The 13,777-nt window shown below is 46.3% G+C and overlaps 1 protein-coding gene across 1 annotated transcript in view; it reads right to left on the bottom strand.

Annotated features, from left to right (window-relative positions):
- The window catches only part of LOC112122293 (trypsin-3-like), a 13,481-nt gene extending 1,183 nt beyond the window's left edge, over nucleotides 1-12,298 (bottom strand). The window contains exons 1-3 of the mRNA XM_026658555.1: nucleotides 12,253-12,298; nucleotides 3,325-3,487; nucleotides 451-704 (exon numbers count right to left, since the gene is read on the bottom strand). Coding sequence (XP_026514340.1) covers nucleotides 451-704; nucleotides 3,325-3,487; nucleotides 12,253-12,298 — 463 coding nt within the window. The remainder of the gene's footprint in view (nucleotides 1-450; nucleotides 705-3,324; nucleotides 3,488-12,252) is intronic.
- Between the last annotated feature and the right edge of the window lie 1,479 nt (nucleotides 12,299-13,777).

Here is a 13,777-nt window from a genome sequence, read left to right as displayed (position 1 = left end):
CCAGAAAAAAGCCCTCCTTTCAGGTCAAACAAATTGTTTCATTTAGATCCAGTATTTTATGTGATCTTATCATATTTCATTGTGATTTGAAGCACGTCTGTAACGTTTTTAAACTTGTTTTGAAAACAAAAGGAAAGGAAATTTCAAAAGGAAACATTTCAAATAGAACAAAAATCAAGCCATTGTGTCCCAGTGTTTTCAAAATGCAAAGTTTTCACTTTTTTCAGAATATTTTTTTCTGAAATGAATGAAAACTCTCTTAATTTGTGGGACACTTTGGTGTTGTCGCAGCTGCGTTTTTCATTACAAATTGTTTTGGTTGAAAAATTTCCCCCAGGGAAGCCAAAGACCCTTGTCAGCCCGTTAACGAGGTCTCCTTAAAGAGCTTCCACCCCCTCCCAAAGCTGAGTCCAAGCTCAACCCCTACCCTCTACACCCAGCACCCCATACTTTGGGGGGTCTTGGTGGTGCCCCATCCCGACACACTGCATCGTGTTCCAGGAGAGGGACAACGGGTAGCCAGGTTGATTGTGTTCACGTAGTTGTTGAGTTGAGCGGGCTCATCCAACTCCAGAAGCATGAAGTCGTTGTCACGAGGACAAAGGTTATACCCGGGGTGCACGAAGAAGTTGCGGATTCTTCGTATCTGTTCTGTGCCTTCCTTCGCCCGGAGATTATAATCCCCCAGATGCACCTGCACGTTGCTGCATGAGAGAGGACAAAGGAAGAGATCAATGGGCAGCTATTCAAAGGCCATAGCAGATAAGCAACTACAGTTGGGCCGTGTCATGAACATACAACTAAGGGTAGCATAAAATCCCTCCTGTACCTGTAAAGGGTTAAGAAGCTCAAATAACCGATTGGCACCTGACCAAAAGGACCAATAAGGGGAGAAGATACTTTCAAATCTGTGGGGGAAGGTTTTTGCTTTGTGCTCTTGGTGTTGTTCTCTCGGAGACAAAGAGAGAGACCACGCAAGTAATCCAGCTCCTACTGAAATGATACATCTAATATTACAGAAATAGTAAGTAATAGCAAGGAAATGCGTTAGATTATCTTTTGTTTTAGCTTGTGAATTTTCCCTATGCTAAGAGGGAGGTTTATTCCTGTATTTTGTAACTTTAAAGTTTTGCCTAGAGGGGAATCCTCTGTATTTTAAAGCTTATTACCCTGTAAAATTACCTTCCATTCTGATTTTACAGAGGTGCTTCGTTTACTTTTTTCTTTATGATAAAGTTCTGTTTTTAAGAATCTGATTGGGTTTTTAGTGTCCTAAAAACCCAAGAGTCTGGTCTGTGCTCACCTTGGTTACCTATTTGGTTGGTATATTATTCTCCAGCCTCCCCAGGAAAGGGGGTGAAGGGGCTTGGGGGGATATTTTGGGGGAAACAGGAACTCCAAGTGGTCCTTTTCCTGTCTAACTCACTTGGTGGTGGCAGCGATACCATCCCAGGGCAAGGAAATTGTGCCTTGGGAAGTTTTTAACCTAAGCTGGTGGAATATAAACATAAACAATTTCATGCGGGTCCCCACATCTGTACCCCAGAGTTCAGAGTGGGGAAGGAACCCTGACAGGCCAATAATGGATTTTTGAAGCTGGAGTAGCCTCTGAGACCTCGTCAACTTAATTCTTCAGGAACTCAGTTCGACTCCAATCTCATCCTTTCTCGTGTTTTTCTTGGCATACTCTTAGACTGCTCAAAATTGGTCAGAGTCACATGTAAGGGGTAGGTATGGAACATGCCACAAAGTACTGGTTACTTTATAAACAAGTTTAACCCTATTCTGACACATACGCCGTCCATTTTACATGAAATCATGCACTTTATGGTTGGTCCAGTTATTTTCAAGCCCAATTCCTGTACATATCATGCTTTGTTCTCATGCCACATGTACACAGCATATTTTGTTAATTTTCTCTCTGTCTGCATAGCCACCTTCCACACATTCTGAGCCATTGTTGCTCACACTACTGTTTCTTGCACCTTGTTTTACACACGGGATGAATACTGGTGAAATTGCCCCAAATTTGTGGGATAGTTTGGTGTTATGAAAGCTGCAGTTTTCACCAAAATTCATGAATTCCTTGTCCTTGGCTTTTGGGTAGGGAGACCAGACATCCCAATATTAGGATTGTCCCAATATTAGGGTTTAGTCTTATATATGCCACCATACTCCACTCAATGAAAAAAAGTGTTCCAGTATTTCACACGTGCTATCTGCTCACCCTACTTTTGGGACCCACTTCCCAAGTTAACTTCCACTTAACATGGTTATTTTTACTTTTGCCTTGTCCCGGGTTACTGCTGCTCGCTCACGCCAAGTTAAACCAACGTGCGGCGCACTGAGAATGGCAAAGAGTAAACCTGGGTCAAAGAGTTTTGAAATTTCCACCGAATCGAAAAGTTGAGGGAGAAAAGTTCAGCTCAGTCATCGCGAAACGTTTCTGAAAATCAACTAACGGGGCAGTTTGAAAGAAAAAGTCTTGAATGGATAAATCGAAACGTTTGAAAAATGTCGACATGAGACTTTGTGATTTTTAATGTATTCTGTAGACCTTTTAATTAGTTTTTCCAAATACAACAAAGATACCAGCTTCATCCTAACAGACAAAGAGCGTTAGGACAAAAGGAGGGGCAGGGAAGGACACATCTATCTGCAGGCCCTGCAGTAATTACAGAGCTCTAAAAAGGCAGCCTGAATTGGTTCCAATTTTTCTGGCACTTCCCTTCTGCGGCATGCCAGGTGTTCGTTTCAGGGCTTAAATTCTCTTCGAGTATTTCCTGGCGCTCCCCACATCCCTCCTCCATTCTGGCTCCGGGCTTCAGCTGCTGAGCAGGGGGACTTGGGGCTTCAGCCCTACAGGAGGTGCCAGGACTCAGGGCTCCAGCCGTAGGGCCCCACTGATGCCTTAAAACCAGCAGGGGGCAGCAGGTTGGAGTCAAGGGAAAATATTTCTTGGAGCTCTGCTCCAGTCCATCGGCTCCTAGAGCAACTGCACATGAACTGCCTGTGGGATGCTAAAGGGGCTGATGCTGGCGAGCCCGGAGGTGAGTTTCCCTCTGCACACACCGCTGGGGAGGCCAATACTGCCATGCCGAGGCACATCTGTACAAGGATGCTGGAAAACCACAGCGGGTGCAGAGAAGAACCACAAAAATGATTTGAGGGCTGGAAAAAATGGAGGAGGATGGGGCTGGGAATTCGGGGGTGCAGAGGGAGACCTGGGCATAGATGGGGGACACCAAGGGAGAAGATAAGGACTGGGGACGTGGGTTATTCCCATGCATCTCCCTCTCTCCCTCCACCCCCGCACTGACTTACCTGATCCGTTTGCTGCAGTGCGCAGCAGTTAGCACCCACTTAGGGGCTATCAGGCTCCCGCCACAGTAGATGCGGCCGTTCCTCAGGAGAGCCACCTGGTAGGGCCGCGAGCCGAAGAGGCAATTTCTGCCCCCAATGACCCGGATTCCCTCTGTGTCTGAGGCTGCAATGGAGAGTGGCAAACATCAGCTGGAAGCAAGGCAGGGGGAGGGGCAAGCATTAGTTACGTCTGTTCGGATTGGCCGGTGGCAGGATGACCATGAGCTGCTGCTCCCACGGGGCCATGCAAAAGCAGAAGGCGATCCGAGGTTGTACCAGGCGAGGTATTTCCAGTAGGGATAGGGAGGCATTAATGTCACTGGGAAAACCTCCAGTTCCTGTCACCTGTGTTCCAGAAAGAGGAATTCCAACTGGAACTCATGTAGAGAAGGGGGCTAGGGTGGTCAGGGGAATGAAGGGCAAATTTTACAAGGGGAGACAGAAAGAGCTTGGCTGGTTTAACCTAAAAGGAAGGCCAAGAGGGGATCTGATTGTTCTCTCGAAATGCGAGGGGGGGGGGGGGGGGAGGGGGGGGGAAATACTGATGAGTGAGGAGAGCTAGAGACCAGCGTTGGCACAAGAACAAATAATGTGGCTGTGGATAAATCTAGGCTGAGACTTAGAAGAAGGTTACTAACCATCGGAGGAGAGAGGTTGTGGAACAGGAGCAGGTGGGCAAAAAACCTCATTAGTTTGAAGATGGAGCTCGATACGTTTCTATGACTGAGTTGCCCATGGTAGCAGGGACTGAACATGATGCCCCAGGAGGCCCCTTCCAGCCCTATGATCTTACGTTCATCTCTTCTAACAGGGATCAGGGCTGGAACCAGGAAGGATGCAGGTTTTCTATGTTGCAGGAAATCCCACAATTTCAATTTTTTTTTCCGTGTTCTGTTATGGAGCGGAAACAATCCCCCCTCCCCCCCACACACACCCCTTGCAAATTTCCCATGAAAAATGTGGGGGGGAAAAATCCATTTCAGGTTGATCAGAAGAACTTTTTGCTTTTGACAAAATCATAGCGTCATAGATATATGGGGCTGGAAGGGACCTCAGGAGGTTGTCAAGTCCAGCCCCCTGTGCTGAGGCAGGACCCCCAAAAAATCTAGACCATCCCTGACAGGTGTTTGTCCAACCTGGTCTTAAAAATCTTCAATGATGGGGCTTCCACAAGCTGCCTTGGAAGCCGATGCCAGAGTTTAACTATCCCGAGAGTTAGAAAGTTTTCCCTAATATCTACCCTAAATCTGCCTTGTTGCAGATTAACCCATTGCTTCTTGTCCTATCTTCAGCAGACATGGGGAACAACTGATTACCGGCCTCTTTATAACAGCCCTGAACATGTGTGAAGACTGTTCTCAGGTTCCCTGTCAGTCGTCTTTTCTCAAGACTAAATATGCCTAGTTGTTTTAACCTTTCCTCACAAGGCAGGTTTTCTAAACCTCTGATCATTTTTGCTGGTCTCCTCTGGACTGTTTCCAACTGGACCCAATTCTGCAGCCGAGGTCTCACCGTGCTGAGTAGAGCGGGACAATTACCTCCTGTTTCTTTCATATGACACTCCTGTTAATACACCCCAGAATGATATTAGCCTTGTTCAGATCTGCATCACAGTGTTGGCTCATATTCCATTTGGGATCCATTATCATCCCCAGATCCTTTTCAGCACTGCTGCCCCCAGCCAGTTATTCCCCATTTTGTAATTGTGCATTTGATTTTTCCTTCTGAAGTGAAGTACTTTGCAGTTGTCTTTACAGAATTTCATCTTGATGAGTTCAGACCAATTCTCTAATTTGTTGAGGTCATTTTGAAATCTAATCCTGTCCTCCAAAGTGCTTGCAGCTCCACCCAGCTTGGTGTCAGCCACACATTTGATCAGCGTACTCTCCACTCCATTATCCAAGTCATTAATGAAAATATTGAACAGTACCGGACCCAGGACTGAGCCCTGTAGGACATGGCTAGATACACCCACCCACTTTGGCAGTGAACCATTGATAACTACTCTTTGAGTACGGTCTTTCAGCCAGTTGCGCACCCACCTTCTAGTAATTTCATCTAGACCACCTTTTCCTAGTTTGCTTATGAGAATGTCATGGGGGACTGTGTCAAAAACCTTTCTAAAATCAAGATATAGTTCATCCACTGCTTCCCCTCATCTACTAGGCCAGTAAACCTTTTAAAGAAGGAAAATAGGCTGGCTTGGCACAATTTGTTCTTGACAAATCCATGCTGACTATTTCTATAGCCCTTTTGTCCTCCAGGAGCGTACAAATAAATTAATAATTAGTTGCAGTATCTTTTCAGGCATTGAAGTTACGCTGCCTGGTCTGTAATTTCCCGGGGCCTCTTTGTTTCTCTTTTTAAAAAGAGGAATTATGTTTGCCCTTCTCCAGTTTCCTGGGCCCTCACCTGTCTTCCAGAAGTTCTCCAAGATCATTGATAACGGTTCTGAGATTGCTTCAGTTCGTTCCTTAAGGACCCCAGGACGAATTTCATCAGGCCCTGCTGACTTGAATACATCTAACTTAGCTAAATATTCTTTAACCCGTTCTTTTCTTGTTTTGGCTTGAGTTCCTTCCCCCAGTTGTTAATATTAATTGTGTTGACTATCTGGACACCATTAACCTTTTTAGTGAAGACTGAAGCAAAATAGGCATTAAACAGCTCATCCTTCTTGATGTCATCTGTTATTAGCTCTCTTTCCCTGCCAAATAGAGGGCCTCCACTTTCCTTGGTCTTTCTCCTGCTCCTAATGTATTTAAAGAACCTCTTCTTATTGCTTTTTATATCCCTTGCTAACTCATTTTGTGCCTTAGGCTTGGTCCACACTGGGGCGGGGGATCAATCTAGGAAACACAACTTCAGCTACGAGAATAGCGTAGCTGAAGTCGACGTTTCCTAGATCGAACTAAGTTTACTTACTGCGGGTCCACGCGGCGCAGGCAAGCTCCCCCGTCGACAGCGCTTCCTCCTCTCGGCGAGCAGGAGTTCCGCAGTCGACGGGGGAGCACTTCTGGGATCGATTTATCTTGTCCAGATGAGACGCGATAAATCGATCCCAGAAGATCGATCTCTACCCGCCGAATCAGGCGGGTAGTGTGGACCTAGCCTTAGATCTTCTGATTTTGTCCCTTCATGCTTGTGGCTATTCTTTTGTCCTCCTTATAAATTTGTCCAGATTTCCACTTTTTGATTTTCAGGTCCTTAAATTGCTCCTGATGGAGCCCTATTGGCCTCTTCCTATTCTTCCTATCATTCCTTCTCATCCAGATAATTTGCAGCTGTGTCTTCAATATTGTCTCCTTGAGAAACTGCCAGCTCTCCTGAACTCCTTCTTCCCTTAGATTTTCTTCCCAGGGGATTTTCCCATGCCTATGTGTCCTTAATGAATAAACTTTAAGATCCTGTTTTTTCCCCCTGAAGATAAATGGAAGCTTAACACACTTCCCTTTGAAGAGAACATTATCCACCACTGCAGGATTCTACAGCATAGTGTTTAGGCATGAAATGCATTTCCCATCCAGGATGTAGAGCATGTATCATTGACTCCAGTATCTCTTCCTCTGCGGTTGCATCTGCTCATATGTCCCATATGCGAGCCGACACACCATCTGAGTAGGTTGATATGGAGGTCAAACCTTGCCGCTGGTTTCAGGAGCCTGGTCTTGATGGATCTCATTTCAGATCTTGGACAAAGCATCATCATCCCACAATTATTTGACTTCCTGAAGCAAATTCAGTGGTGGCATCATAATTCTGAAGCGTGAGCGCTGGGATTTGAGATGGCACTCAGCTTTTAAATGGGTTATTTTGATCATGAATGATCTATAGACACAGTGGGAGACGCTTCAAGACCAAGAAAAATGTCCCAGACTTTCCTTCTCAAGGGGTGTGCGTTTGTAGTCTGCATTTGTGAAGACTCTGGATGCTAATGCTACAGATCCGCAGCTGCAGTCTTTGCCCCTAGCCCATCTTGCAAATTTTTGCCCAGAAAAGCAGAATATTTACTCGTGGGGGAATCCTCGTCACTGGGCGCAAGCAGAATTCATGTGCCGCACCTAATTTTTTTTCTGCAGAAAATATCTTCTGCCAGAAAGTTGCTGCAGTTCTGCCTTTTGCCCACCAAGAGCCGCTGTGGCGCTAGAGCAGAGCAGCTACCCCTGAGCAAGCCCCAGCTGCAACAGGGAAGGGAAGAGGTTGCTTTCTTCACAGCACCGGTGGGACCAGGTCAGGAGAGAGGAGATATGGGGGGAAAGACTGGGTGGACACATGGAGCTGCTGCAGGGAGGGGTCACAGACTGGAGTTCATAAGGGCTATTGGGGCAGGACAGTCTGGGGCAGGGCTGAATGGGATTGGAGGTGCAGGGCCATATGGGGGAAGAGGGGTGGCTGAGTGGGGGCACAGGGACACATGGGGACAGGAGGAAGGAGGTTCAGGGACACATGGGGAAGGGGGAGGGGGCTGCTGAGGGGACAGATGGGGGCACAGGGACACATGGACATGGGGGAGGGGGGTCAGGGACATATGGGGGTGGCTGAGTGGGATGCAGGGCCACCTGGGGATAGGGGCGTGGGTGTCTGAGTGGGGGTAGAAGGACACATGGGGACAGGGTCAGATGTGCCTGAACGAATGGGAGAGGCTAGGGGTCAGTCAGGGTCTGTCTGGGGGTGGCTCCCTAACAATCCATCCTTGTGCCCCCAAAAAACCTGTTCCATATTTCTCTCACCCACACCCAGAAACCATACAGGTTCATTTGCAGGCTCCTTCCCTCTCCGTCAGTTCCTCCGTTACCCCTGACTCCCCCAAGCCTTTGCACTGCACCCCAGAGTAGCCCAGTGGTTAGGGTATGTACCTGGGATGTGGGAAACCCAGGTTCAAGTCTCTGCTCTGTCTGGTTCAGGCCAGATCTCTCTCTTTCTAGGGGCGGGAGGGATAGCTCAGTGGTTTGAGCATTGGCCTGCTAAATCTAGGCTTGTGAGTTCAGTCCTTGAGGGGGCCATTTAGGGAACTGGGGTAAAAATCTGTCTGGGGATTGGTCCTGCTCTGAGCAGGGGGTTGGACTAGATGAACTCCTGAGATCCCTTCCAACCCTGATATTCTATGAGGGGGGCAGAAAATATCGTTCTGTATTGTAGTTTAAATGAACTACTTAAACATCTGTATTTATATGCCTCGGAAGGAATCTATTTGACAAAAAAACATGTCCTGAATCTTTTTCGTTTTCCGTTTTGTTACAGACATACTTGCTGACAGGTATTTTGAAATAAATTACCAAAATAATTGAAACTGATGTGATTATATTGTGTTATTTTGACAAATAAAATATGCAGAATTTTAAAATATCGTGTGCAGAATTTTTAATTTTTGGAGCAGAATTTTTATATTTGTTTTTGGAGCAGAATTCCCCCAGGAGTAAATACTGTAGCTGATAAACATCGGCCAACTCTTTTCAGTTCAGATTCATCCTCCATGGCCCATTTCCCTTCAACATCCAGCAGCAATATTATCCCAAGGGTTGTGTTATCAGAGATGTTATCAATCAATTTTCCCCAAGACATTTGGCATATCTAGTGCACGTCACACTATCACAGGGTTTCTATCATAGAATCATAGAATATCAGGGTTGGAAGGGGCCTCAGGAGGTCATCTAGTCCAATCCCTTGCTCAAAGCAGGATCTAATCCCAACTAAATCATCCCAGCCAGGGCTTTGTCAAGCCTGACCTTAAAAACCTCTAAGGAAGGAGATTCCACCACCTCCCTAGGTAACCCATTCCAGTGCTTCACCACCCTCCTAATGAAAAAGTTTCCCCTAATATCCAATCTAACCCTCCTCCACTGCAACTTGAGACCATTACTCCTTGTTCTGTCATCTGGTACCACTGAGAACAGTCTAGATCTATCCTCTTTGGAACCCCCTTTCAGGTAGTTGAAAGCAGCTATCAAATCCCCCCTCATTCTTCTCTTCTGCAGACTAAACAATCCCAGTTCCCTCAGCCTCTCCTCATAACTCATGTGCTCCAGCCCCCTAATAATTTTTGCTGCCCTCCGCTGGACTCTTTCCAATTTTTCCACATCCTTCTTGTAGTGTGGGGCCCAAAACTGGACACAGTACTCCAGGTGAGGCCTCACCAATGTCGAATAGAGGGGAACGATCACGTCCCTCGATCTGCTGGCAATGCCCCTACTTGTACAGCCCAAAATGCCGTTAGCCTTCTTGGCAACAAGGGCACACTGTTGACTCATATCCAGCTTCTCGTCCACCGTAACCCCTAGGTCCTTTTCTGCAGAACTGCTGCCTAGCCACTCGGTCCCTAGTCTGTAACAGTGAATGGGATTCTTCCATCCTAAGTGCAGGACTCTGCACTTGTCCTTGTTGAACCTCATCAGGTTTCTTTTGGCCCAATCCTCTAATAGCTACACCACAGGTATAAGCTCAGGGGTACAGCTGGTTGGAAAATTTCCAATGAAACAGTTTTCCTTCTGAAAATGACATTTTGTCGAAATGGAAACATTTCACAGGGAACGTGTCGATTTCAACAACATTTTGTTTGGAAAGAAATTGAGATGATCAGAGTGGAACGTTTCAATTTTCATTTCAAAATGACTCTCTGTTTCGATATTTTACAATCTTATTGAATGTATTTTAATGCTTTACAAATTAAAAATGGGAACGAACCACCCTGATGGTATCAAAATGAAACATTTCCACTGATGAGAAACAAAGATTTCTTTCTGGGAATATTTCAACTTGCTGGAAATTTCAAAACTCGCCGGGATGGTTCAATTTTGGAATGAAAATAAAATTTGAAATCACAGAATGTATTACACAAGATTCCAGTTTCTGCCCAACTGCCCTCATGAATCTGCAGGCGCATGGAGTCTGATCCTTTCATTCAGAGAGGAAAGACTCATGGTTTTACACATGGAGGTCTTGGGTCCTATTCCTGCAGACTAGCTGGCTGGGGCATCATCAACAGGGATGGATAGAAACATCCCAAACCCAAAATAGTTTTATTTGGAAATACTGTTGGCACCCTTCTGCGGTATTGCAGTTTGGGTGCCTCATATTCCTTTATAGGCCATGCTCCACAGTGGGACTACATTTCCCATGATGCATCACAACCAGGGACTCCCATAATGCCATCAACTCCCCTCACCATATCATGGGAGTTGTAGTCTCACCACAGAATTTGGCCATTGGAGGAGGATGGGGGCCTCAAGCCCACATACTACAACTCCCATGAAGCATTGTGTCAGCTTTTCCAGATCAAAATGTTGCAAATTTCTTTTTTTTTTCTGAAAAGTCGATTTTTTTTTTGTGGGAAGAAGTGGAAATAATTTGTTTTTTGGATTGGACAGTCGCAGGCTAGCTGGTATTCTACAATAATGATTTTCACACTTTCCTTGAGCTGAATATTTGGGGAGGCAGAATTTACATGTAAAACCAACTTGCTCTGGCAGGGTTTATAAACTATTGTAGGTAGTGTTGGTAATAACACCTAGAGTCAAGGTTACCTAACACTTTCCTTGATCAAACCCCGTTTTCAGTGGCTGAAAGCTTCGCCAAACTTTAACTCTTCAGGCTGAGATTTTCCACACTTGCTATCTGAACGTGCTTTGGAAAGACCCAGTTCAGCCATTTCCAAGAATGAGGTTTGGAAATGATAGGTCATTTTTGCAATGTTCAAACAATTCTCCAACCACTTTTTGAAGTGCTCTAGTGCCTTGGTAGCAGGGACTTGAAATTTTGCAAAGGAATAGCCCTGGGGTCAGGGAGGTGCCTTTTGCGGTTCTCATGAAAATTCCCCCAGACTTGGTTAAATTATAAACCTCTGGAAATCACAATTTACAATTGCTCAGGAGAGCAGGAGCTTGATCAGTGACTGGTGTTTCTAGGCTTTACCGCAATACAAATAATAAAAACTATCAAACTTTTTCGGATGGAACATTTTCCCATCAGAAAATGGCATTTTGTCAAAATTTAAAATTTCCACAGAAATGTGTTGATCGTGATGCAAATTCATTTTTAAAAAAGATTGAAATGAAGCGGTCTCCTCTATGGGCTGGGCTCCACAATCAAACTACATTTCCCATGATGCTCACAGCCAGGGACTCCCATGATGCAGTAACTTCTCCTCACCAAAAGGTGCATGGTGCTTCATGAGATAGGCAGTCTGATCAGAGCATTGGACATTATCGGAAAGGGCCATTTTGATTTGTTGTTTTTTTTAATAATTTTTTTGTTTTCTCTTTTTTCTTAAAAGAATTAACATTGGATTAGAAAAGATGCTCTCTAAAAGTTATATATTTTATATATGTTTTAAACTCAAAGACATTGAAATCTCAGTGAAGCAGATTTATTTCCCCTCTCCCCCCCATACATTTCATTTTGTGGGAAATTTCAAAATTCATAGAATCATAGGATATCCGGGTTGGAAGAGACCTCAGAAGGTCATCTAGTCCAACCCCCTGCTCAAAGCAGGACCTAATCCCCAACTAAATCATCCCAGCCAGGGCTTTGTCAAGCCTGACCTTAAAAACATCTAAGAATGGAGATTCCACCACCTCCCTAGGTAACCCCTTCCAGTGCTTCACCAACCACCCTTTCCTTCTGTCCTGATTCGGGACGCAAACAGATTGTGAAATCATGGCTCCCTTCCTGCTCTACAAACAATAACGAATAATCAGAGATGAGGCCTGAATGCATTAATTCCCTTTTGCAATTTGTGAAATCGATAATGGGACTGCTGGAAACTTTGCTCTTCCTGAGCAGGAACCTGTCTTAAGCAACGTCTCTGAGACATTCCTAGAAGGGCCTGTGGGGAAACTGCAGAACCTTCTCACCCAACCCAACTTTGGCTTCTCGCTTGACTCTTTTCCCTACCTGCGGCTGCCCCGACTACCAGCATCGCGATGATCAGCAGCTCCATGGCGGTTGTGGTGATGGATACGGTCGGTGGCTTTACTGCAGGGAAAGAGATTGAAAGGGAATCATTGGCCACGTCTTGAGGAGGACGGATGCCTCGCGGGGAAGGTGCACGCTTAGGATTCAGGAAAGCCAGGCTTGAGTCCCTCTTCTTCCACAGGCTCCTGTGAGCAAGCGGTTTCTCTGCACCTCAGCTGCCCTGCCTGTAGCAGGAGATGACAGCACTGCCCGACATGGGGAGGGGAAACACACTGTGATCGTCTGTTGGCAATGGGGGCCCTGTGTCCCCCGACTCAGCTCCATCTTCCACTTCCGCCTGGTCCCAGTCTCCCCCAGGGGCATGTTCCATGAAAAGATCTGATCTGTTGGCGGGGATGGGGAGAGAAACTAAAAGTCAAGCCAGATGAGAAAGATTTCCATGAGCTGGCCTGAGCCCACCCCACTGCCACTCGTTCCCCTTCTATCATGTCACCCCAATAACAGAAGAGGGAGAAAACCCCATGACCAGCATAATAACAGAGAAATTAATAGATCTCAGGCAGTATCTGGCCTCCATTACGGTAGTATCCGAGCACCTCCCAATCTTTACCGTATTTATCCCCACAATTCCTTGGTGAGGCAGGGCAGGGCTATGATCCCCATTGTAGAGATGGGAAAACTGAGGCACAGAGAGGCTAAGTGATTGGGCCAAGGTCCTACAGGAATGGAGCATCAGACCAGAGATTAGAAGCCATGTCTTCCAAGTACCAGCTGAGCAGCCAAACCGCCAAGCCATCCATCTTCATTGAGTGCCCCATTCCACCCCATAATCATCTCCAATACCAGAGCAATGCCCCTCGTACCCCATAATCACCCCCAATAAAGAGCAATACCCTCTCATACCCCATAATCACCCCAAATAACAGAGCAACACCTCTCGTAGCCCATAATCACCCCCAAAAACAGAGCAATGCCCCTTGTGCCCCATAATCATCTCAATAAAACCATGCCCCTCGTACCCCATAATCACCCCCAATAAAGACCAATGCAACCTCATACTCCATAATCACCCCCAATAACAGAGCAGAGCCCCCATTCCATCCCGTCAATACCCCCAAAACAGAGTGATCCCACCGGCAGCCCATAATCACCCCAATAATCTCAAGATGCCCCAAAACACCACCCTATGTCGCTCCCCAAACCAGTTATCTCCTTTCCACCCCAGCGCCATGATACCGCCAGCCAGTCATCCCAACAACAGGGGCTGGACTGGCCCTGCTTCACCTGTAGCTCCTGGCGGGGCGCGGAAGAGGCTCTGGTGGTTGTGTCTTGGTCAAAACTAAGGATCCTCTGGGATGGGCCATTTTTTATGCCGGGGAAATGGGCTGTCCCTGTGAGTCAATGTGATTGCGATATCTGGGGAGCTGCCCACATGTCGGCATCCAGGCAACTCCCTCCACACTCATACACAAGCAGGTTGGATCTCGGGGAGTTGCGGAAGCAA

This window comes from Terrapene carolina, unplaced genomic scaffold (genome assembly GCF_002925995.2).
Source record: "Terrapene carolina triunguis isolate 2854851 unplaced genomic scaffold, T_m_triunguis-2.0 Scaffold461, whole genome shotgun sequence".
Lineage (NCBI taxonomy): Eukaryota > Metazoa > Chordata > Testudines > Emydidae > Terrapene > Terrapene triunguis.
This window is presented reverse-complemented; position numbering and strand designations above follow the sequence as displayed.